At 37.2% G+C, this 26,897-nt stretch overlaps 1 protein-coding gene across 1 annotated transcript in view; it reads left to right on the plus strand.

The window, feature by feature from the left end:
* Positions 1 to 5,663: 5,663 nt before the first annotated feature.
* The window catches only part of PRKCZ (protein kinase C zeta), a gene marked incomplete at its 5' end in the record, with an annotated part of 62,210 nt that continues 40,976 nt past the window's right edge, over positions 5,664 to 26,897 (plus strand). The window contains 4 exons of the mRNA XM_082493383.1: positions 5,664 to 5,734; positions 9,390 to 9,511; positions 15,066 to 15,155; positions 15,560 to 15,610. Of these exons, the coding sequence (XP_082349509.1) occupies positions 5,664 to 5,734; positions 9,390 to 9,511; positions 15,066 to 15,155; positions 15,560 to 15,610 (334 nt within the window). The remainder of the gene's footprint in view (positions 5,735 to 9,389; positions 9,512 to 15,065; positions 15,156 to 15,559; positions 15,611 to 26,897) is intronic.

Genomic DNA, 26,897 nt, shown 5'->3' on the forward strand with positions numbered 1-26,897 from the left:
CTTTCTGCAGCAGCTGTTGCTGGCAGAATAACAATAGGTTAATATAAAGCACAAGCACTCAAACAGATCTGTACATCAAAATGTGAAAAAAGAACTGCTGAGATTATTTGCAAAGGAAGGTTGAAGCTATTTGGAAAAGTTAAAATGCTTTTTCATTAGAAAAACGCATCTATCAGTAGATGAGAAAGAGGCAAATGCACAGTGCAAACAATAGGCACAAGATTTAAAATATAATAAAATTCAATACACACAATCAGTTTCTGATGCAGTAGGTATCTTCCAAAAACATGCATTACTTACAGATTTTAAGCAGGATGAGTTAAGACAACAAGATAGAATTTGTTTGTGTCTCTTGGTTATGCTGAAGTCCAGCTTGAAGACAAAATGGACCTAAAAACGAACAAGAAAAAAAATGTACATTGTTAGTTTTTTCTCCTGGTTTTGTAGATATTTGTGCCAAAATACTAGTTACAAGTATTACATCTGTGATATCTAATTACTTTTACAGTATTCACCAAGCTAGATAACTTTTCAATCCAGAAATATTCTCATTTCCTCCTGGCTGCAGTGTATAAAATAATATTTGACAGTTGTTTCTTTTGAGTGCTGCAGGTAGAGAAAACACTCTTGAGAGATTCTGGAATATTATTCCTTTAACTGAAAAGGTTAAAAGACACTACTTTCTTCATGTGAAGTCTGGAATAAATTAATGTCCTGGTTTGAGGTAGAACAGAACCAATCATCTGTCGTTCATTTAGTGGCCAGCCCAGCCCAAACCATCACAATTATTTTGGTTTCATTCTGTGGATTCAGTGAGGTATTTAGTTGCTTAGTTTTTTTTAAGTATGAAGGACAAATTATTCTCTGAATAATGGCCCAAGACAGCAAGGAATGTCTATTCTGACAGTACATTTTTCCTGTGCAACCGCAGCCTGTTTCTTTCAAGACACTAACTAAAAGAGGAGACAAGGAAGCTTATTACATTCTTGTTAGAGGCACTAAAACAGCCGTACTGCGTAGTCTAAGAGTTCCCAAACCCATTAAGGACCAAATGTTTTTTTAGAATTTTAAAAAGGAAAATACAGGTAGAAAAACCTTGCACTGGAGTGAGACTAATAGACATTAATACAAATATCTGACGCCTGAAGCAGTACTTTACATTAATCCTATCATTAACCCCAAATAATTTTTTCCCTTTCAACTACTTTTTAAAGAACAGTTCTCAACAGCCTGTAGCACTAAAATAAAGAACTAGCACTTACAAGTATTGTATATACAACTGTGTTGGCCAGACAGTTGCCTAGGAATATCTTGCCATCTGCTGGAAATGTGTAGATATACATGCTCAAATAAATACAGGCTTCAAAGTTACTGTCAGAGACAATAGTACAATGAAATAATGAAGGAGACATTAAGTTTGAAAACCAACACTCTGGATGTTCACAACTTTTAGTGAAAAAGCCAGTTCAATAATGAGGCAACATCAGACAACTAGGCTGCAGCAGCTGAAATGCCAACATTGGTTTCCTTAGCAAATCAGTGTTCTCCACTGCCACTATAAATCTGTTGAATGCAGTATAATATGTGTGAAGCCAGATTATCACCACGGCCCTACGTGTATAAAACTGGAGTATCTCCACTGCAGATGAGGTGATGGGATAATAACAGAAGCTAACACAGAACCCAAGATCCTGACACATTTCACTAACAAGTCTCTGCAAATTAAGCAAAACTAGCAGCTCCTGGCTAGTATTGGCTACTATTGATCATGGTTGCTAATTAGCCACACTGGCTTTCTCCGACAGGTCTTCAAATCTAGGTGTAGTGGACAGCACTATTAGAACTTTTTATTAAGCTGAGGATGGTTTAATAGAAGATAAAAGTGCAATGCCCTGACATCTGGAGAAAAGAAAAGAAAAGAAAAGAAAAGAAAAGAAAAGAAAAGAAAAGAAAAGAAAAGAAAAGAAAAGAAAAGAAAAGAAAAGAAAAGAAAAGAAAAGAAAAGAAAAGAAAAGAAAAGAAAAGAAAAGAAAAGAAAAGAAAAGAAAAGAAAAGAAAAGAAAAGAAAAGAAAAGAAAAGAAAAGAAAAGAAAAAAGAAAAGCTCAGGAATACACTCAGGATTTATAGCTCTAGGACAACAGAAGTTGATTGTGTTTCAAAAACAATACGCTAGAAACAATGATCATACAATATGTTGCATTTTCAAACCTTATTAGCTAATGCACAGAGCAAAGCTGACATCCTCTTCAAAAAATGCCATCTGCCCAGAAGTGGGAAGAATCTATTAAGAAATTCAAGTGTTTAAACAGTCGTGTAATACAAGAAAATACAAAACAACTCCAAATAAGACTTCTAAAATAACAGCATTAGTATCAACTGATGAACTACAAAATACCTCTGCAAGATGTAAAAATATTGTTGAGATATTCTTTAAGCACTGAAAATGTACCTAATCTTTCACCCTCTGTAAGTTGTGCTAGGATAAAATAACAACAATAAAACACAGAAACCCTCAAATCACAGTTCTGAAGAACTGCACTACCTTTTATCTCCCAATCCAACCACTCAAGGAACTGAAGTCATCTAATTGACGTGACAGGGAGATCAAAGTCTAGCTTGCCCTGGAAGAATTATGTTTGTAGACATATCTTATATAATGTTCTCCATTTTAAGCAGAGGAAATCTGGAACACATGAAGATTTAAGGGCCTATTTTGAAACCGTATAGATAGTTCCCAAAAAGATAAAATTAACAGTGGAGACAGGAATAATTCAGATTAAAGACAGATAAATGAAGTATTTCCTTGGTGTCAGAGAAAACACTGATAGGAATACGTTTTGCCCCTTTACTGCGACTTAAACTAGTGTTAAACTATTATTTATTTGTATTTTGGAAGATTGTAGATACACCAAAAGGTGGCTCAGGGCTACACTGATGCAAATTCACCAACACATACACAACCACAAACACCCATGGTGATACTGTGAAAGTGCGAAAGGATGTCTAAAAAGAACTTCGTGTAGGTGTACACAAGGTAATAGCAGGAGACTAAGGATCGACTTTTTTTTTTTTTAATTTTCAAAATACAGGTTATGACTGCTCAACTCCAGGAAGTAAAAATAAATAAATAAACTAATAGTTGTGACACCTTGGTTTGGTTTATTTTTCACATTTGGTGGGTTACTGTTGCCCAACGGCAGATGTAAACAGATCAACTTTCTGTTTTGCCCCAGGCAAACTTTTGCTTGGATAGCTTGTTTGCCTGGAAAATCTTTTTAAGATACAGAAGGAAAATAGCTGTTTGGCCAGTTAAAATAGCATTTCCACTAGGGGTCTCCGAGGTAACTATCCCGCGCCTTCACCTGAAGAACAGGCAAAGCCCCGATCTCCTCCTTTGCTTCAACCACAGCCGATTCACGGTTTGAAATCAAAAGATCAAAGCGTCATTAGGAAAAAGAACAACTTCATGAAGCTGAGGGCATTAACCATTCCACAGACTTGCTCTTGTGAAGTTGTGGTTAATTCAACACTGCTAAAACCTGTTACACAGTTTTTCTCTCTCCCCTCTGGTCTGGCCACTCAGAAGTCAGATATTGATTGTCTTTGTCATTTTATATCCTCTTTATTATCTTGGCCGAGGTTTTACTGCTTTAGCAATTTGGAATTAAACGTTTCAAGGCTGGATGGTGTATTTGCCCTCACGGGGGGTTATATCCCTGTGGAAGTGAGTTTTTCAGGAAGGAATTCTGACAGCTTCGGGTGCGGCTGCCAGGACGCTGGGCCGGGGGTGCTGACAGGCCATTTGTTTTGGGGGGGTGGGCTTTTTTTGTTGTTGAGGGCGGTTTTGTTGTGTTGGTTTTTTGGTTTTTTGTTTTTTTTTTTTCTTTTGAAGAGAGACCGAGCGAGAGCTGTGCCTGTGGAGGACCACGGGACAGACCCCCCCTCCTTCGCCCGGCCTCTCCGGGCGGCGGCCGCCGCTGCTGCTGCTCGCGGGCTCCGCTCCACCCCTCGCCTCAGCACCGCCCCGGCCCAGCCCTGAGGCGGCCCCGCGCCCGGCGAGACCACACCGGGGAGCCAGAGGCCTGCGGCAGCCGGCACGACTCACTACCTCTCCAGAAGGCTCCGGGGAAGGTAGAGGCGCAGACTCGCTGTCCCCACAGCGCGGGAACGGTCGCAACCGGCTCTCCTCTCAGGCCTGGAGCCTCTTTCCGCCGCGGCAATACCGCGTCTCAGGGCCGCTACAGGGCCACAGCAACGAAACTCTCCGGCAGGGCCGAGACGGGGCACGGCCGAGACAGAGGGCGGCCGGATAACCCCGCCGCCTCCGCACCTCTCACCTCCGCCTCAGCCACCGCTACCGCCCCCGCGGGAGCGGCGCGCTGGCCGCCGATTGGCTGCAGGTGTTCTCCTACCCTTTCCTGCTTCGCTTTTGATTGGCTGAGATTCTCTTACTCCCCAGGTAACGGTTCCCGGCCTATGATTGGTTATGGGTGGGCGGGATCCTTTTGGGGATTGGCTCCAGGTGAGTCGGAGCTTCCTATTGGCTGACAGGTAGTGTGGGAGGCGTTCTATTGGCTGTGGGAGCTAACCTTCTTAGTCCGCCATGTTCGGCACGGTGGCGCCGTTGCCACTGGAGCTGGCGGGAGCGGGGCGGTGAAGTGGGGCGGCGGGTCGGTGGCTGAGGGGGGAACCGCCGGCTTCTCCCGCCGTGCGCTGCCGCCGTTCTTTTCCGGTGACACAGCGGCAGGGAGAGTGGTGGGGAGCCCAAGTCCGAGCCTAAACTTCCTTGTGGGACTTTGAGCAACTTCAGGCCGTGAAGGTGTAGCTGAGGACGGCTGGGACGCGGGCGGAGAGGCGGGCCCCGGGCGGAGAGCGTTCCCTCAGGTCTCTCGGCGGGACCGGCGGGGACCCGGTCTCGGGTGGGACCTCCCTCGGTCGGAGCAGGTAGGAGGAAGGGACAGTCCCTGGTACCTATGGCCCTGCTCCCCCAGACAGGGGGGTTAGGGAGCTCTCGAAATATATGTGTGTACATATATGTATAAGGGAAAGAGGTGGTAATTTTGAATAAACAAGATGTTTGTCAGTCTGTGAAGTTCACTTAAATTGTCCCTTGGAGTTCCTCTGCGGCTTTTCTTGGGTAGATTTGCAACCAGCATTAATTGATAGTAGTCTTCTATGTATATAAAGACTATTTTGAATTACTCTTTGGAAGAAAAGAGCCAGAAGCTGTGTTGATGAATAAGTAAAGATTTCTTTGGAGTATTTTTGGCCAAGAGGGAACTGTAGGCTGTTTTATTAAAAAAACATCATTGGATGCTTGGAATATTTCTGTAAAAATAAATCATATAGGATATTTTTAACTGATCTAATTTAATTTCTGTGCAGGTCAATGGTCTGGTACTTCTTCCTTTTGATTTCTGTCTGTTCTATGTAATGCTATTTATGTTTATAACATTTGATAAAACTTGTTTGTTTAGTAGACTGTGTGTATATTCATCTGTATTCTGGTTTTCTTTCTATGCAGCTGGATTGAAAATCATCTGGAGGAGAAATGCATATTTCATATGTGAAGCTGTTCACTTAAGAATTAAATGAGTTATCAGTCTTCAATGAACTTATTTCTAAATATTTATAATTCCACTTAGACTGCTAAATACAGACCATGCCTAGCAGAATGGGCTCAAAAATTGATTTGAACAAAGACTTCATCAGAGTAAAAACGCACTATAGTGGGTAAGTCAGCATGTTTTCTCCTCTTTGTTGTGTCCTGACTAATTCTCAAGCACATTGAGCAGGAGTTCATAGTCTGATGTAGTGATAGGGTAACCAGGGTGTTGGTGGCTTTGTAATTAATGTCAGATCAGGTATGTAAACTTCAGTTTCTAGATGGGCTACTGACTTGAATTCTTTCCTTATGCCTAGTCATTTGATTTTTGACATAATTTTGCTACCTGTAAGTTGAAAGTCTAGTAGAATCTCTTACTTTACAGTTCGCTTACCTATAGGTTAAATTTTCATATGAAAATTTGCTTAGTAAAAACATAGATAAGCTTTTAGTGGTGAGAATTCATGTAAAAACTCATGTCTTAACAAAATATAGAAATTTGTTGCTTTACTTGAAGTAAAATTTACAAGAAATCTGTGTATGAAAGTAAATGAGACTGCATGCTGTGGTTCATTGTTACTGCTGCTCAGTAATTTTTGAAATGTGCTCATAACAAAACTTAATTGATCTAAATTAATTATTATTAATCTGCACCAGGGTTATGGTTATTTAATAGATGCATGTAGACTGCTTTATGAACTCTGGGTGAAGGATTTGTGCCATGTATTTGCCATTACCAGTAACTATTTTCTGCTTCATAGTTTTTTCCTGCACCTCTGAATCACGTCATACATAGGGTTAAGTCGAAAAGATCATCTGAACTTCAAATACTTGTGTGATGTACTTCTGTGAGATGCATGGATATAAACACTTCTCTGAAACAGTAATAGGAGAGCTGCCTTAGCTCTGAAAGGGAAGGCAGTATAAACACAAATAGAACTTAATGTAAGCGATTTGGGATAGCTTGCTGCCAGATACTGTTGATATAGAGTGAAAGGAGTGTGTCTATAGAACTTGACTGTGCGTAAATGGAGGCGGTGACAATATTTGTCTCACTATTAGAATTCATGTGTAATTATTACGATGTTTTACAATAAACTACTACTGTAGTTTCTCCTGCAACATTATATTCAGTAATTTCCATTAGCTGTGAAGCCTATAATATGTTAAATTACAAAACAAGAGTTCCAAACTCAATGAATTTTGGTTTTGTTGTACTGATCAAATTCTGTGAGTAAGAGCTGACTATTTTTGGCATTATAGACTGTATAACTGATTTATTTTATCTATGTCCATTAAAGTACTACACATCTTTTGGACAAATATTCCTTTCCAATCCAAACCATTCTATGAAATTTGACAAACTGCAGGAAATCATTGATGCTGGGCAACTTCAGAATTAAGGACAAGCTTATTCAGGTAGCTGCTTAAAAAATTAAAATAATACTACAATATATCATTTTGAAATCCCAGTTAAAAATCGAAGCATGAGGAAGTTCTAAAACATGTGAATGTTGGGTATACCTCTGTGGAGTCCTAGTATCTTAGGTATTTGTGTTTCTGGGTGTGACAGAGTTCCTAACATAGCACAGTATAAATAACTGCATAAGTAGATTGCAAAAGAAAGTAAACTTGTGTAATTCTCATTTCATTATTTCAGTTACCTAGTTTATTTGGTTTATACCTGGTTACGTGAAATCACTTCATTTAAATAGAACAGTGATGCAGTGTTTGCTGTATGTTACCTTGGTTCTAAACGGTGATGCATTTAATCTGTAAATGTGAATGACTCTCTTGCTGTAACTGCTCATACATAACTTACTGGTCATTAGTTCTTCATAGTACTTTGTAGCATCCAGTTTCAGATACCTGACAAAAAAAAGTGTCCTGTGGGATTCCTCAGTGTTAAACAATGAATGATTTTCATTTATCTGTGCCCTGATTGCCTAATGGCAATATAGTGGCTATACAGACATTAAGATTAAACACAGTACATCTCAAAGGAACAGGGATATCATTGAGATTATAATAATGTCAATAAATCTTACTAGTATTTGCATCTGCAATAGGTGCTACTTGGCATACTTCAGCTGTGTTATTCTGTCTAATATGAAGTTTATTAATTTACATGTAGAATGGCAGTGCCATTCTATTATTCTAATTTTAATTTAAGCCTGATTAGTATTTATTTTTTAGTATTTATTATTTAGAATAATAGAATGGTTTCAGGTTTTGAATATTAATTAGATGCTTGTGAAAGTGTGATTGTCCATAGTTACCATAGATCTATAGCTGTTTGATTCCGTGAGTAGCTTGTGGTGGCAGTGCATTAAGTAATAAGCTGTATTTGTTAGTGAGCTTGTCTTGGTGCAAGACACTGCACCAGATCTCAGGCACTACTTTGAGAACTGGTTTGGTCTCTTGCTTTAATAAGTGCATAAAATATGTCTTTTTTTGACAGGGTGATGTTCTTAAAATCAACCTCACCTGACAACTCTCAGTATTGTACAGTAATATGGTTTTATGATTTGGCAGTGAGCATACATATTTCTGTTTCGATTGTTATGAGTATTATTAAGTTGCTGTTCTTGGAGAACTTTACAAATTGTAGTTTAAAGGTACCCTTGAAAAGGTAGCAGTGCTTTTAATCTGAATTTGAGACTTAGTACCATTCTTTAAAATTATTGTACTAGAGCTTTGCTTTCTGTAACTTTTCTTAGCAAAGTTATTAGTGCATTTCACTTAAAACAGAAGTTAAAGAATTCCCGATTCTTAGTTCAGTGTAGTACCTTTCGGCTTCTGGTTGAAAGACCTAAGTAGGCAAAGTATGTAATATAACAAGTTTTCTAAATTGACTTGTCACACAGTGTGAAAACAGGAAAACTCTGTCAGTCATGTTGGGAAACTTCTGGTATACTTACTGTGTTAAACTAAGAGGGGAAGGAATTGCATATGCCAGTAGCCATTAACTACAAAACTGTTTCCTAATTATCCTCTAGCATGTTTTGAAAGCACAGAGGTGACTTAAATACATCTCCTCTTTCTTCCTGCACTTGTTTAATCAGTTGGTTTTCTTGAGTCTGTCATTTGAAAAATGTTTAGAAAACAGGAGAAAGTCTAGTTTGTATCCTCTGACTTTGTTTTGCATAATCTTTTTTCTTTTTTTCCATCTTTGTCTTGCTTTGACAGTACCGTGTGAGCTTTCATTATATCAAAAGTTATTCTCACAAATGCCTGAGCATACTGTATGGTTTACATGAGCAGAGTTCAATATTTGGCATGTGTTCTCATAACACTATAAAGGTAGAGCACAAGAATGCAGAATTTGAGTAAGATTTGATCTCGATTTTCTTGTAATGATATATTTTGAGAATTCACCTAATCAAGGCTTTCTCTCTAACAGTGTAGTGAAGTGAGGAAAACCCTATGTTTTAAAAGGATTTTGCAGCAATTGAGATGTTACTTACCTCTTGAGGGAAGAAGTTCCAGGATAAAATTTAATTCTTACAAAATCTTAAGTTTTTTTTTTACAACACTTCAAATGGTTATAGTTATAATATAAAGGAACCTGACTCACCCATATCACAGTTAATTCCTCCGTACTAAAGTATTTTTAAGAAGTTAAATACTGTGAGATGTAATCCTGTTGGCTTCTGGCAATTAATTTGTGTTAGTGGGAGCATTTTATATGAGGAAGGCTGCGAGTTCATTGATGGAATTGTTGGCATATGCGGGCTATTGCAGATCTCTTCTGACAAAAGTTGATGATTTCATCTCGTGCAGGGACATCCTGATAACAAACTTGGATGCATCAATGAGCTATGATGAACTGTGTGATGAAGTACATGAGATGTGTAATTTACAACAGGAACAGCCAATTACCCTCAAGTGGATTGATGATGAAGGTATTGTACTGAAATACTACTTAGACACTTTTGGGTGTATTGTTCATTGTAGTACAAAGAAGGGGCATTGAGGAAACTTGTACAAACAAGCTTCATTTTGTGGAGTTACTTTTTGTTTCTAAATACCAGGGTATATAGCCCTGTCTTATAAAGCAGGGAGCTTGGAGAAATGAGTCTCAACATCAAGGTTGTACTGCACTTGAATTCTCTTCTATGGAAGTGAAGGCTTTATAGAACTGTAATATCTTATTTCATGTGTTTGCATATTTCTTTCTGCTCTAAAATGTGGCAGTTCTCTGCATCCTTAAATTAGATAAAACTTCTAGGTTGCTGTGAGTAGTAGTGAAATGGAGATACGTGACACTGAGTGTCTTTGCTTTTTTACTTCCTTTTGGAATGTATGTGTCTGCTTATGATTTAACAGGAGGGTAGTGCAGCTGTCACTCATGATGCGCAGAACTCCTGACCCAGTAGGTCGAGAACAGCTATCCTGCAGTTGCACAACTGCACTGGTGCTCAGGTATTTTCCTGTTCCACCTTGCCAAAGCCATGGTCTGCAACAGAATTCCTAGTACTGAATGCAGAATGATGGAAAAATAAGAAATTGGTTTGACTAATATTCGTAACTGTGTTTTGTGTTGTTTTTTTTTTTTTTTTTTTTTAGTAATAGCCTATACTGCTCTCTTAACCAAGTAGTGTGGTTTGATGGGTGAATGGAATTTCAAAGTAATGATTGAGGAAGGAGGTAGCCTGTAGTCAAAGATGATTTGGTCTCTTTAAGATGCCAAGGACTAGTATAAATTATTTTTAAATTTGTACTCTTTATCTTCTGATTGCCAAGACAGACAGAGGCAACTGTACTGACTTTAGTTTCCTAACCCTCAGGTAGGAAAGTCTAATAGTGGTCTAATAAAAAGTAACCTGATCAGGAGTGCATGGAGAATAATTACATTGCATATGGTTAGCTATTTGAACCACATGACTACTAATAAAAGGAAGATTATTGTAGGAAAGAAGAAAACCTCAGGAGTTTTGAGTGGGAGGGTTTTAAAACATGGTTCCTGTTAACTGTTTCTTGGTTTGGATATCTGATGCATTGGCTTCTTGAGGTTTACTTAAGTTAAAACAACAAAGTTCTTTTTTTTTAGTTGCAGTTCTAATAAGCATTTTCTTCTGGTTGTGGTTCTAGGCTGGTCATACAACCCTCTTTCTAATTCCTGATTCTAAATTGTTAAGTTTCAACCAATCTGCTGTTTTGGCTGCCCTCAATCCTCATAGGTTTTATGAGTTATCCTATTTCTGCATATGAGTGAGTGTTTCCACTTATTGCCACATGTAATTTAAATTCATTTGACTGATTGCACAAACAGATGTTCTCTTTGAACTAACTTGAAGAGGACAATTGCGGGTGGCTTAATGGTTAAAGAAAATCTACCAGAGAGCCAAAGAAAACGAATTTTCTGATGGGCTTTTTTAGTGTTTCTCTGTTTTTGACAAGATCCCAAAATGTTTGAACTATGAATAACTCACTTGTAATAAAATCAAATAAACATAAGCAATATGGATTGTTGATTTGCAGTACAAATAATTGTCTTTCCTGTTGTATTATTGCAGTATTTATAGATTGTCAAGAGCAGTGGCCTTCAAAGAGGGATAGATGCACCCTGGGGTGCATCTTTTTAATTTCTTATTTTTAAAAAATATTATTGTTTTTTAAACTTTACTTGATTTAATATGTGAATTGACACTGGTGTCATCACTTGGCCCAGATATCATATGGTCATGTGTCATGTATGTGGGGCACAGTGTGCTGAGGGAAGAGTGGGTATTCCACAAAGTTGCGGAGATTGAGAGTGGCATCCTCGCTCATTTGCTTGCTTTCAGTGTATTATGACGTACTACAGTTTACGTGTGCCTGGTTAAGTGGATTTATGGATTAATTACCTAGTTTTAACTAAAATAACCCTCACACAGTAACGCTGCTAATGTGAGCACAAGCAGACAATATGAAAATGGTGGAGCTGAAGTTCATACTTAGGAATAGGAGAAATATCATCAGCCACGCTACAAGCTAATCAGAGCTGACAAGAAGTTGGTCAGAAAGATTCAAAATTATCAAGAGCAGTATTTGAAATATGTATTTACATCCACTATTTTTAATGATGAGCCTCACCCTAAGTGTTCGTTGTTTTGAGATAGTAGATAATGATAGTATGAAGCCATCATGATTAGCAATGCAGTTAAAAACTAAGTATCCAGAGCAAGAAGACAAACCTCTACCTCTTTTTCACTGATGTTTTAAGTCTTGTGATACTCAATTTGGTACTTTACAAAACTTCACTACGCTTCATGTTAAATTTTTCAAAGCCTGTTTTGAGGCTTCTTAATAGCAGAAGACAAAAAGCCACATACTATTGGGGAAACACTTGTTTGTTCTTTCATGGTAAATATGGCTGGAGTAATATACAGAAGACAAGATGGGGACAAAGTGAAATGCATTCCTTTTTCAGAAGATACTGTTGGAAGATGCCTAGAAGATACTGCTGAAGGTTTGAAGAAACAAGTATTAAAACAAACTATGAAGTGTGGGAAGTTGTGATGTATGGTTGGATGAAAGGGCAGATGTTTCTAACGTGTCTCAGCTTAGAGTACTTACTAGATTCTATTTCAGTAATAAGGTAAAATATACTTTTCTGTGAGTCACTGAAGGAGACAAAGGTGTATGGGAAATGATACAATCTCAACAGTGAATGACTTTAGTAAAAACAACGTGTTACTGAAACACTGTGTAAGTCTCCAGTGATGGGGAGGCTGATTTGACTGGAATAAAAAAGATTCTGGGGTAAGGTTACAGAGAGCACTGCACAGGAAATTCATCTGCTTCATCACTCAGAGTGACAAACACTTGCAGCAAAGGATTTAGAGCTAGAATTGCATGGAATGCTGCAGGATGTTGTCAGTGTGATTCACTTAATAAAACCAAGAGCTTTAAATAGTAAAGTGTTTACAATACCTAGTAATAAATTGGGGAATGACTATGAAACTTTTGTATCTCACAGAGGTTAGCTGCTTTTCTTGCAGCAAAATACTTAAGAGTTGTTAAACTTATGTGAGTTATGCTTTTTTCCTTTACAGAAAGGTAAGTGTTCCAAATACATCGATGTTATCTGTGATGCCAAGTGGCTGTCAGTAGTATGCTATCTAGCAGTTATTTTCAAAAAAATACTTAATCCCAATGACTGACAAAGTAACTGCTTTTCAGAAGGAACTTGTGCTATATGGAGAGTGTTCTGAAAATGCCCACTTAGAGAGATTTCTGTTGTTCCATCAGTACACTTGAAGTTGGAAATTGAATTTTCTAACCTGTTAAAGCTCTTCCAAACAGTTTCAATGGGTTTTGAACCCATTAGTTAAAAATGCAGCATGTTCAGATGAGTTTGCAAGAATGGCCAGTTGACATTGGGGAAGGTGCAAAGTTGGTGAAAAGTTACTAACTAAATGCCAACCAAACCTTTGCATAAACAGTGGGTGGGATTGAAGAATGGGTATTAAGATTTAGTAAGCGCAGCCAACGATGCACTTCTTTCATTTGGATCTATGTATTTTTGTGAGGTGTCTCTCTCTTTTTTTTTTTTTTTTTTTTTTAAGCTATGACACCATTAAAACCTAGTATTGAAATAAACTGGGCTTAGAACCAGACCTCTGAATCACTGTATTGTAAAATGTTAAACCAAGATTTTCAAAAGTCATGAAGCATGTTCAGTGACATAGCTCACAGTAAAAATACTTTTAATTAATTTTTTAGTATTTTGAGAGGTTTTTGTAATACTAATAATATTAATATATTTATTTCATCCTTTTAAAATTGCTATCTTTGTGTATGTTTTTATAGTACCTGTATTTTATAAATAGACATATTGGGAGTTTGTACTCAAAAAATTTTAGTGATGGGCTGTGCTGTCAAAATTTGAGTCCACTGATCTAGAGGTTATCATGGGCTATTGAAACAGTATTTTTGTAAACCAGAGAAATATTATTTTCCAATTCAGATGTTTTAGTTAAGTAAAAATGTCCTCGCTTAAACTGAGTAGGATTTGTACCTTGGAAAGGTCATCTTCTGAAATGTAGGTCTCGGTAGAGTGTGTGTTGTGGCTTAGCTTCCAGTGTTCCCAAGGAGCTTTTCCAGTGTTTTGTTTCTCTGGCACCAACAAATTAATTCAGTGGGTGTTTTATGGAACATCACCCATGTGCCATATTGCTACTTCCAAATCATACTGAAGTCCAGTCTGTTGGTCCATCTTTAAAGTCTGTGTTACGAAGTCCCTCTTCGGGCTGTCTCTCATTCAGAGAAATGGAACTGACTTTATTTTCACTGCTTAAAGGCTAATATCCATACCACAGGTAGTTTTTGGTCTTCCAAATCTTACTAGTTATTAATGGTCTTGGGGTACTCCTGTTTGACTGAATACTTCCATTCCATTTTTTAATATAAAAGTAGTGGTGTATGTCAGAGAAATGGTAATGAGGTGTGGATAAGGCATGGTACTTGGGCCCGGGCCTTAGCGTGTGGTAATGCTTGTGTCTTCGTTTATTTTATTCTTTTCCATGTGAATTTCATCCTGAAAGATATCTTGTAGTTTGGGGGGGTGTGGGTTTTTCTGTTTTATCTATTTTGACAGTTAGGCTTTTCAGAATACGCTTTAAATTGCGGCTGGCACACTGCCTTTTTGAGAGCTTTTAAAAGCTCACTTTGAATCTGCTTCTACAGAATGTGAGTACAGAGGACAAAGTCATACAACTAAGGCTTAATATGTATTTTTCCGAAAAAGAGGATTCTTCGTGTCTAGGCAGGTTCCATGATTCTTTTTTTCCTCTTGTTTACTTTTCTTCTAAATCTAAGTTAAAAAAAAAGTGAACCTATTCCTCAAAACATATAGTCCAACCCTGAAAACTTTAGAGACTTTTAGAGGGAAATGAATTTTACATTAATTATATTTCTACATCAGTGTTGGCGTATTTGTATCCCATCTGTAACTTTTGTCTGTGTATCTCGGTTTTTTTTTTTTACACTTTTTAATCATAGCTTGCTCTTCTGTCAGTCTAACAAGAGAGACTCAACTAGAATCTATGTATACCTTCATAGCTTTTAAGTTATCATATCATGGTTCTGCAGTCTGAAGTTAAGGTAGTGAGATAATGGGCCATTTGGCAAAGGGTAGACTAATCTTGAATTAAACTGAAATTTTCAGGTTACTAGGAAGTGATCTTGCGTCTTTCTGCTGTGTGTTAAAGATCTTTAAGTGTATCTGTTCAATTTTGTATTTTGTTGTCCCCTTGCAAACAAACATAGTATATTTCCATCTAATCAGTTTTGATAAAGTTAGAAGGAAAAAAAAGTGTTGATGTATTTTGGCTTTGATCAAAATGCCAGCTTAATATCAAATGACTGAAGGAAAACCAATCCTGGAGGCTGGTAGACTTCTTACAGACTAATTGAAATTCTCCACTTAATTCTTCAGTCCTAAATTTGCCTATGTACTGTTTTTTTTGTTAGGTGACCCATGTACCATCTCATCTCAGATGGAACTGGAAGAAGCCTTCCGTTTGTATTGTCAAAACAGAGATGAAGGGCTGATTATTCATGGCAAGTATTACCCAGCTCGAGAGCCTGTAAGCTTTTGTTGATAATCCCAACAGCTTTTTAAATCTGAGATTGGAACAACTCCTTTGCCTGTCAAATGACATTCTTTGTGTAGCTGGTGCCCTATAGCTTGATGTTGGAAGAAGAAAGGGTTCTTTGGGAGCATAGCCCAAAGCTGAAACTGTAACGTAGGCTTTGAGGGGGCTTCAAGTTCTAAACTGCACAGATTTGTTAGTGCTGTAGTCAAGCATAAGATCTTGCCAGTGTGAACCCAAATATTGATTATGTTATTTGTTATGCAGAATTAAAGGCTTCCAGAAACTGTCTTTGAGTAAATATGTTCAAGAACTGAGGAAAAAGTACTACTGAGAATCTTTTTACTTAAAATTCTAATGTTTTTCTTTCAGTTTTCCCAAGTATTCCAGAGAAACCCGGCATGCCTTGTCCAGGAGAAGATAGTGAGTACTAAAATGTTATCAAATTTTAGCTTGATTTTTTTCAGTCACGTGGAAAAGAAATGTATCGGAAGATTTTTCATAAGCTAGTATGACGTACATGTATATCTGTTTTGTGGTTTCTTAATAGAATATAAAATATTTGGTATCTTATCAATCAAGAAATTATGTAAATCAACACTGTAGTACTGTGTTTATGTTTCTGAGGATTCATACTGGTTTCCAGTAGCTGATAAAGTGGGAGCAAGAATGTTCAGGATTTGAGATGCGTATTTGAATGTGGAATTTAGCTTTTGTTGTTCTTCTGGTTTCTGAGCTTGCAGGGAGAAGTGCTGATGTACTGAAGAAGAGGGAGATACAGATTTTGTTGTTTTTTTGTTTTTTTTTCCATAAGAAGGTTATTAATCTCTAAAAAAATCCCATGAAAGGTAGATAAACCTCCAGAGGAAGCATATAATTGATATGGTTTACCTGTATTTCAGTAACTTAAACTGCACAGGGATAAAAGGATTAAATAGCTGTGTAGTCACTTTTCATTATGGAGGGATGTCATCAGTACGTCAGTTCATATCTTTGTAAGTGTTAAGGAAAGGAATGTGAACAGTTGGGTGACAGAGTTACCAGATGATGCTTGACTAGTCCTAGCAGTACAAGTAAAAGCTACCTGAGGAATTGAAGGACCTTTGCAGTTACCCTTGGAAGATACAAGAGCAGATAAAACTAATTGTTGATAAAAGCAAATAGTGCATACTAATAGAAAACTTAGTTGATCAGGATCTACACTGACGAACTAGCTAAAAATGTGTAATGCTGTGGTCATAGTTGTGAGAATTTGAGGGAAAAAATACTAATGTACTAATAATTGCTCTATTAAGAACTCTTACTGAAATTTAGAAGATAGTGAGATGGAATAAATACCGAAATATTACAGTTCAAATATGATTTTCTTTAACATTTAAACTACAGGAGATGAAAGGTTAAATATAAGAAGCAGACAAGTTTTTGTGTTGTGACTAGATTATTAAAGTTGCCTCATAGAAAGAAAGAGAGTAAATATGCAACACTATTTGCTGTGCTTGTTCAGCTAATTAGAGAAAATAAAGACTCTTTGCTACACTGATTAGAAGTGTTAAAGAAATAATTTTCCTTGAGACCTTTCCTTTTCCTTCTGGAAAAAAAAAAAAGAAGGTATTTACGTGATCTATCCAGTTTATTTTTGGGATGAGACAAGCAAGCGTTTATGTAGCTGTTTCAATATACTGCTTTCCATACATCTGATTTTTTTTTTTCATGCCTTGTTTAATTTTCCTGTTTATGTACCTTCTTGTATCTATCAAAATAGTAGCTCAGTGAGTTTCTTACTAATTTTGCTGAAGTTTCAACAAGGAAACGGGCAAGGAGTCCATCTTGTTTGTATCACGTAATGTACAGTACTTCTATTGAATGTGCCAGCAAATAAGACTGAATTTCAATATCCGTTTGCCCATGAGTTAAAAGTCAAGTGAGGACTGTGTAGTTACATTTTCAACACACAGTAAAATATATAGGTTTTACTATGCTGTCTCTTCAGTTTAGCTTAATAGGTTGTAAATATCTATGGGAACAATATTTTCAGGCTCAATTTTCATTATACTTCTGGAAAGAGAGGTCTTAGTTCTGTAGTTTTAAATATGTTCTTGATGTGAATTGTATACAAGGAACGCTGCTTTGTTCTGGGACCTGAGGTATGGGAGGTGTTATGTCCTAAACTGAATCTCTTTCCTGGAAAGTTGGGAGGTTTGCATCGGCGGAAAAAAATAGAACCTCTGTAACTACAGAAAATATCATTAGAAACAGTAAAAGTTCTGGGTTTTCCTGTATCTTGTTACTCTTTTGCAAATTTTTCGATGCTTGTGATGCTTTAGGCTGTTTAATGTCTTGTGTACCTTTTGACTTTTGTAGAGAATTGCAGTAAAAGAGCAAGTGATGGATTTGGGGATTAGTTGGCCTTAGAATGCTCGTAATGGTCTACCAGGGCAGATTTTGCCAAAGGTAAATATAAGTGTTAATACTCCATCATAGGTCTTCAGACTGTGTTCTGTGAAGCAGCTGTCTTCCAATGAAGACAGAACAGTTGATTTTATTTAAATTTCTAACTTTTGGATTCTGCAACTAAGAATAGAACAATCACTACAGTCCTTGGGGCTATTTCACAACATGCTGGAATCTATTTCTTTTCTTTTTCTATCTTGCTTCTAATTTGGCGGATGAAAATTGTAGGAGGTGAACTCATACGGGCATCTGTGCCACTCTGCTTTCCCAGTACAAGAACTGAAAGGACCGGCTGACTCTAGCTCTGCTTCTCTTCCTGTGGCTCTTTAAAGAGGGCAGGAAGAAATACTCATGTTGTACCAACCTAGACTGGTGCTAGTCCCAAATAGAATTATTTGCGAAAACACAAAGCAAACTAATGTGAAATACTGCCATGAAAAGGAAGCTAATTGGAGGAGAGAAAAGGCTGCTGTTTAAAAGGGTATCTGTGCAAATAATGTGGCATAATAAAGTTCACTGCAGTTTAATGATCTCATAAAAAGTGTAGATATTTTAGCACAAAAGTTTTCTGTGTTAATTTGTTAGATGTCTTACTTATCTCGAGCCATGAGATGAACTACAGAAGCACATAGATTAGTGTGGCTCAGATGACCTGGTTATTCTGTCTGTAGGGTATTTCTCCCTACATGGTTTTGCAGGTCATGTTGAATCATACATCAGTTGTTTAAAAAGCCTGTTTAGTAGGATGTGCTCAGGTTTCTCATAATTTAATGAATTAATTTGGTGCACTTTGCCTCTTTGCATCTGTGGGGCCTGCATGGAAATCTGGTATTGTAAAACAATTTGAAAATAGTTACAACTAGGCCACAACAGACTTATTAAATGTGTTGGTGCTAATTCGGCACAAACTAAAGCATTCGGCATTATTGCTTGTTAGCTAAAGGCACGCAACAAACACCTGTGTTGCACTTAGACTGCATGGAGATGTTATTGATAGTGGTGATATAGTTTGTTTATTTAAAGGACTATTTATTTTGACGGGACTAAAATATTGTCATTTATTCAGAAAACATTCACTATGTTTGTTTTTTGTGGCTTTCTCACTGTTGTTATATTCATAGCAAATCCTTTTTAAGAAATGAGAATATTACATAGGCACTTCTCTAGAGCATCATGCTTACACTATAAAGGGGCTTATAAGTTTGCCGACAGTTATTTCCAGAGACAAATAAACAGTTAACTAGTTCTTCTGTCCAAAATGGGCCTCTATTTAAATTAGCAGTCTCTAAGTGTGGACTTCTAGTTTGTTACAGAAGTGCGGACAGTTTGAAATGGAATTTTTAAGCAGAACTATTGAATCGCTAAATAATTTCATTTGCATTTCAATTGCTAAATAATGTCATTGGTCAGACTTGTTCATATTAGGTCATGGAGTAACTATTTCTAATAGTGTGTGATCTTCCGAATTGCAAATATTTTGTGGTGAATTTCTGTAGAATTGTAGGGTTTCCTTTGAAGTTTCTTCAAAAACATAATGCTTTGGAAGAAGAATGCAGAAATAGTTATTGTACGTTTTGCATTTATGTTGAAATCTGATAATATAATTGCTAACTGTCCTGGACCTTTGTGAAAATTATACGGTTTTGAGATTGTAGCAGCCAGCAAAGCTTGGAATAAACTCACATAATCCACTAATGGAATAAATCATGTGACTAATATTTCAATTCTATTTGCATTCCTTAAAAGTTTGGGGTTTTTTTCTGTGCTTGAAGAACCTACCTTATGTAGATGCGATGCTGTCTGCAAGATAGAAATTGCACAGTCTCAGCACCTGAGCTTATACTGTCTCTGTGTTCCTTTTGCTCCTGAATTTTTCCACTTTTTTTGTGCCAGACCCAGCTCCCACTGTAAACGTGCAGCTGCGGTTGTAGAAACTGTACCTTTTACCTTCGGCGAGACAGGTAACCCATCCGCAGAGCCTGGAATGGCAGCGCTGCTGTGTGGGTGAGGTGGCAGGATTTCTAAAACACCTTGCATCTCTTCCCAGATACTGAATGTGACCTCTCGGAGGCGTTTCTCGCATCTGCTGGCCTGGAGCCTTGGATACTTAGTCGCAATGTTTCCTGATAAAGATGGCAGACTTCTAGGCCAGTCTCTTGTATTTAAAAAAAAAAAAATTTTACTTTTTTAGTAGATCAGCTATACTTTTGGAATTGATACTAAACAAGGTTGTTTCTGACATGTTTAGCTGTGTATTTCCCTTCTGCGCTTATAAGTGATAGCCGTCCCCATAGCCTGATACAAAGCACGGTATCTGATTGGCAGTTTTATAACTTAGTTATTGTAGTCTCTGCTTATTGCCACTGACAGATCTTGATCTGATTTATCACTCTTGGTGCTGCGGCGCTTTGTATAACAGAGCACATTCGGCTGAACAATTTCTATCGATTTGTAGGACTTCCCTAATGGAATTGCCGGTTTTATCAGAGAAATACTTGTTTTCGTGACATCAGCTCCTTGACATCCATGCCATGTTTTAGTTTGTGCCTCAGCTGCTAGCTACAGCCTCTCAAGGGAGCCAGTACCACCCGTGCCTGGATACATGAGGCAGAGATGTGAAAGGGAGAGACGGGGGTAACCAGTCTTCCATTAAATATTTGCTCTTAATGTTCGAGCTGATCCTGCCTATTGTCCTTGGTATCTAATGGTATTCAAACAGCGGCATCAGTGGAATAAAGGGAAAATGTTTCATTTCATACCTACTACATTGTAAAGCGTAAAGAATTACATGCTGAAGAAGCTAAAGAATAAAATCCAGTGAGTAATGCATGCTTTTTCTATAGATCGTGTGTCATTATTGTGATTGCTGTTACGAATTGAGGCCGTTGATGCAGTATGTGTGTACGTGTGGTGCAGTAGATAATAGAACTCAGCATTTTGGTTATGATACAGTTGCTTTGCCTGCCACCCTCCTTTGCAGCCATAGATTGTTACAAATGCAGAGATTCCTGCTGCCTCTTGTGCGTAGGGATGTGGCTGAGAGACCTCTCAGAAATGCTGATAAAATTGCCTTGAAAGGACTCTTGGGGAATGTATTTTAGGAGGAAAAGAACAGAAGAGTGAGTGATGCTGCTGCTGCTAATAAGGGAGATTAATGAAAGAAATGTATCCAAAAACCCCCGATGGTATGTGTTCAGGGCCTGTTTATTGTAAGATTGCTGATGTAAAGATTAATGATTTAGCATCATTTTCTAAGGCCTTTTTGTTTAATTGTATTTAGTGGATTGTGTTAGATGGATGTTTTTAATTGTGAAATAACTGTTTTGATTTAAGGTTTACTTAGTTTCTAATATTGTCAGAATAAACTGTGCTAGAACACTTCTGCATTTTTACATATGAACAAATAGATATGTATTTAATGTTAAAATTAATCTTGGATTTGGGTAGCTAGTGCTAACAAATTTTAGGGTTGTTTTGCTGTTGGCTTCATTACATAGAAGAATGCAGACTAGGAATGCTTTAAATCTCATGAAATAGAATGAATATGTTTTTGATGTATAAGTACTTACGTATTAGTACAACCGTAGACTAAGGTTTTAATATCTAATATTTCTGGCTGATTTTGCTGCCTATTTTTGGTGATGATTACACTGTGTTGTGGATGTCTCTTATGCTCTTTGTTTATCAGCTCAGTATTTTAGCATTAGATGTTTGGACTTCATTTTTCCCCAAGCCATCTTTCTTGAAAATTTCATCATAGGGTTGAGTAAAGGTATCTTACTAACCTAATTATTGTTGTGAGCGGTTTTATTTTAGGTATAGATATTTGGTTTTGCTTTATTTTCTGCTTTATACTACAAAATAGCTCCAAAAGGCTTCTTGCTACAGTAGTGTGGCCTGTAAATATTTTTCTGGCTCATGAGGTAGGTTTTTCCCTTCATTTGTTACTGTATTGGCAGCAGTGATTAGGTTATTCAGAGCACGTGAACCAATTTCATCCCCCAATGAAGAAAGGAACTATTGCGACCATAGAGACTATTCTGAAAACATAGATTGGATTGCACTGGATAATTAGACAATTTTGAAACTGCTAGTAACCCTCTCCTGGTCTTTAGTAATTGAACCGACAGAGGAGAAAATTGTACTATTTTTAATGTAAGATATATTGTTGCTTAGGAATTGAAAATAGCTGTGTCATAGGTTCTCAAGAATACCTGAAATCTCGTCCTCTGTCGTCTTAACTGTGTGCCACATTTGAAAAATATGTACGGATTATGGGACAGCATAAGTTACTGGAAACAGAACTGTAGTTCAAGGTCTGTTTTGCTTATAATCATTTAATGTTTTTAATTCTAAAGTAATTTCAACGTTTTTCTTAGCTATGAAACATCCAATGAAAAATAAAGAGCTAGGCCTCCCTTTTGATAACTGAGGCATGAAATGATGAAGTATGCACCTGATTGTGGTATTTGATACCTTCCCTTACGTTAAGATAATGGATGTCTTAGCAGATGTTTGTATACCAATTTGTAAACTATAAACTAAAAATACAATGGAATAAGGAATAGTGAGCTAATTTTTAAGGTATCATAACAAATAGCTTGTGTTCTATTTTATTTATTCCTCCTCTCTTAGCTATTGCTCAGAATCATGCAGGAAAGATGTCACCTGGTTTTAGAAAACTTCTCTTGAATGTAATCTCTAGCTCCACCCCGCTGTGTTCTCTCTCATACTTCCAATCTATATACTTCTCATAAGTTGGTAAATCCACTTTTGATATAGAGGCATTTGGGGTAACTAAATTGGCAAGAAAGTAATGAAGCTTTTTGTGTTATTTGTTGGAATTAGTGGACATCTGCAAGCCTTTTAAACCCTTATTAGGCCTGTCTGTTTCAGTAGCTTGAAAGAGCTGTAACCCCTTAAATGATATGGTCAAGGTTAATTATATATTATTATACTTGGGATTCAGTGTAATACTTTTAAAAATTAGCTGCTCTATGCAAGTTATGGTTTTTAATGTTTTAACCAAGCCACAGAAATAGCAACAGAGGCCTGCAGGGCAGATAAATGGGCTCTTCAACATTTCTCTTGGATTTTTGAGAAACCAGATTTTGTGAGAGATTTCAGGTGCTGCTAATTTGAAACATAGAGCACTTCAGAAGTGAAGCCTTGTAAGACTACATAGTGATAGCAGTTGGCTAACCACTGAAGACTTGCTGTCAGTGCAAATCTGGATGGTAAATAAATCTCCTGAAGTAAAAAAGTGGCTAACTTCAGGCATGCTGAAAGGGTGGGTTTCAGAAGAGGCATGGGAGAGTCCTAATCATCACCGTCAGTGCAAGAGTTAAGTGTTGAACAGACTGTGCAGTTCTGCCCTTAAACCACAGGGGGAAGGTAGCGACTTGGGTAGTGGAAAAATGAAAAACTGAGGTTCTCAATATGGGCTAGAAAGCACCTCATTTGTATTTCTGAAGTTCCATTACTAATTCTTCTGCATCTGTAAGTGCTTGTCCTGTAACTGTTAGCTGGGGAAATATTTAAAAAGAATCCAGAAAGTATTTTAAGGCAAAACTTCAATATTTTAATACAGTCCTCTTTACTTCTACAATAACATGCTCATTCTAATAATAATGCTATTACCTAAATTATTGGAAGCAGCACATATCTACCATGTCCTTCAGTAAAACAGGTACAGATGCCCTGTGACTAGCACAGGACTCCCTGTTCTTTAGATTGTCCACTAGTAAAAACTATTCTTATCCATAGGGATTGCAAAGAAAGGAAAACCTCAGGCAGGCAGTGATAAAATTGATATTGCAGAGCCTGAAACAATAGGTCTGGGGTTGGAACTGATCCATTAATTTCAAGGTGCAATCATTGTTCTTAACAATAGCACTACAAGCTATCTCAATGTTACTTCGAACTTGTTAGAAGGAATAGCTATCATAAAATGATTTTACATGGCAGATCTTGTATTATACACAGGTAATGGAGAGCACCATAGAAATCAAAAGGGTTTTAGGTGGGAAGCAGTGTGTAAACTTTGCAGATCTGGTATAATTATCTGTCTTTCCTCTGTAGGATGAGTTGAAAGCCCCCTTCCAAAAGCTGCAAGACAAATGGCATCATGAATTTGAAAGATTTAAACATGCTTTCTTTAACATATTAAACACTATAGCTTTCCATCAACAGACTAGGTGAAAGGACAGGTACATAAGACTGTATCATATGCAGATTTTTTCCCCCTATAAGGATGAGAAGCTCTGGGACAGAAGGTCGCTTTCTTGGGAAACAATAGTTCTCTGCATCATAAAAGAATTAACTAAGCTGGAAGACTTACTCAGTTTGCTGTTAGCATTAGTGTATAATCATTTAATCCAGAATATAACAGGTATGATGAGTAACTCCTGAAACTATTCAGTTTTTTTTTTATTTGGCTGCTGTCACTAAACAATGTTTAGTGATACTTTATATTGCCGCAAACTCTGCTGCTTATGTTATTCTTGTGAAACTTATAAATGCTATATCCATATTGTATATGAGGAAGCTTAGAAGGAGGAAAACTACAAAAGGGAGAATCTCTCATTGAATGATAAAATTGAGCACAATTCATAGAACTCAAGATTGTGACATAAGAATGGATGTTGTGTGAACTTAATTTCAGCTTGCTTTCCTCCTAATATGAAGCAGAATGGAGTACTGTGAGGTACAGAGCTGTCAAAACTGTCAGACTGAAAAGCGATAGATCTGGAGAGTTAGTCCTGCTGCAAGGTAATAGTGTCCCCTGTCGTACTGAGGCACTGCATACTTTTCTGGGTATAATATTAGCAGAAAATTGATTAAATTTAAAATGTTTCAGAGAAATATGCTCAAGAGTCTGATTTCTTAGGAAAGATAAAGTATGCCTTTATGAAGTAATATCTAAACTGAGTTTCTGTCATTCTATTAATGCTGGAATCATGTAAATGTGGGAGAGGGAACTGTCTTGGAGGGGGATCATAAGCCGAAGTAATGGAACCATGCCGTGAAGGAAACCAGCCTGACTCAGGAAATGTGTCCTAACGCTGAGGCTGTAGGAACCAAATAATGGTTTCAAGGGCATTGTGAAGGCCACCTTATAAAAATTTATGAATTTGAAACAAAGGTAAATCCATTTTTAATAGCTGGTGGGGTTTTTGAACAGCTTTGCATTTTTAGTGATGTAATCAAATAGGTGTTGATGCCTATCACTTGACGGCAAATCAAGTAATTCAGTATGCACTGGAAGAAAACTTCAATAGCATGAATTTAATACACATGGTAAAAACCTAAAAAAAAAAAAAAAAGCTTCATGCTTGTCATGAGTAGGTGTGAACAGCCCATGGTAAATGCATTGCTTAAGTTGGGGGGGCTTTAGCTAAGTTTAATTTCAGTTTCATTCTAAGCAGAGGTTCTGGAAACTTTTGGTAGTTCTGTGATCATCAGCCTCATGTTCAATAACATTTTGAAATACAAATGGAATTGTACAGGTAAATATGAAATAAAGGGAAAATGAGGTGTAAAAGATGGGCTACAGCCAAATCGATGGAAAGGTTTCAATGCAAGGAAAAGAAGACTAGGATTTTAACTTAAGATAACTAATGAAATATGATACGATTAATTTAAAAATCATGTATGGCACAGATTAAGTGAGATCAGTTAAATGTCCCTACAGGACAAGAAGCGGGCCTCTTAAAATGAAGTCTTCTAAAATGTTTTTGGGGGGATTTGTCAGTCGTCTACCGAAAGGGTTGAAGGAAAACCAAAATAGTTAACATGTTATAACTTGCTATTTAAGATAAAAAATGAGACTGAGTGAAAATTTGATCTAACCAAGTTTTAACTGATCACACTTCAATAGACTTGAGTCAGCTCCTTTGGCTTGCTAGCTCTGGCACAAAAGATCTGGAATTCTCAGCGCTTTCAACTACCGGTAGATATGTATCGCATGTACTCAAAGGATTAACTTTTTCTAGAAAATGCATGGTATCAAGCCTAGATAAAGATTCCCCAGCAAGTCTGAAATCATGCAAGCTACTGATAACGTAAAGTAGAACCAAATTCCTGCAGGAAACTTCATTGTGTTGCTCCTCACTTCTTTGTTTGCCACCTTCAGTTGATTCCAGATGGTACAGAAGACAGAGGCCTCCTGCTACCAGGCTTTTGTTTGTATTAGAAAGTAGTGCTTCATGTATGTACTAAGACATACATGCTTAGTTAAAAAAACAAACAAACAACCCAAACAACATAAAAAGCCACAAACAAACACAGTGGCCTACAAAGTGGCTGTAGAGGTAGACTAGAAGAGACAAATGTGTTCTGCTTCAATGATCTGGGCCTTGTTGCATTAAGTGCTTGCTAAATACAAATAATAGAGGCTTAATCGAAGCTATAAAACTTGGAAACACGAAAAGTGAGTGATGCCTGGATAAAAATATACCTAATTAAAGGTGCCACTGTATTAGTTCAGGTAAGTAGAATACTGCTCAGAGGTCTCTGTTGCAAACATGAGGTTTAATACTAAAGAAATGCTTAATCTGGTGCTGAAGTTATTTTGCTACAGATTGCTTAAATATTCAGAACTTAATTTTGATCTACTTCAGGACTATGTTAGGTAAATTAAAGAATTAAATCATTTAAATAAGTAATGGCTCAGTACTCTTTCAGCTTGATTAAAAACATTTTGATGCAGATCTTAATTTATGTCAATAGAACGTTAAATTCAATTTTCATTGTACTAAATCTTGTAATGAAAGTGATTCTTGTTTTGGGAGAGTATATGATGCAGTCCACAAAAGCAACCTTTTGGACTTTTATTACCAATACAATGCAAGTTTGGTTTTGTAGTGCAAGTAACCACCATGGTTTTGTAAACAGGGGAGCCAACTAGACATCATGAAAGGGTGTAAAGTTTACAATTGCATAGAAGGCCAAGTTAGAGAAGGGAAAATTTGAACATTTTTCTTACTAAACAAAAATGTTAATCACTTCAAAATTATAGATCCATCACCAATTGTCTTTTGTCCCTTTTCATAACATGTTTTTTCAAATTAGAGCAAGAACTACAGCATCACTATCCTGTGTCCTGGACAGCCACGCAAAATGTGTATGTCAGTAAGAGACACTGAGAAGGGCACACAACAGATTGTGATCACCGATATGCAGAGGTCCTCGTAATCAGGACATCTTCACTTCTGGAGGAGCATCCAGTAATTGAATTTAGTGAGGATTTCTTGAGTAA

Source organism: Vanellus vanellus (assembly GCF_965231255.1).
Source record: "Vanellus vanellus genome assembly, chromosome: 20".
NCBI classification, from domain to species: domain Eukaryota; kingdom Metazoa; phylum Chordata; class Aves; order Charadriiformes; family Charadriidae; genus Vanellus; species Vanellus vanellus.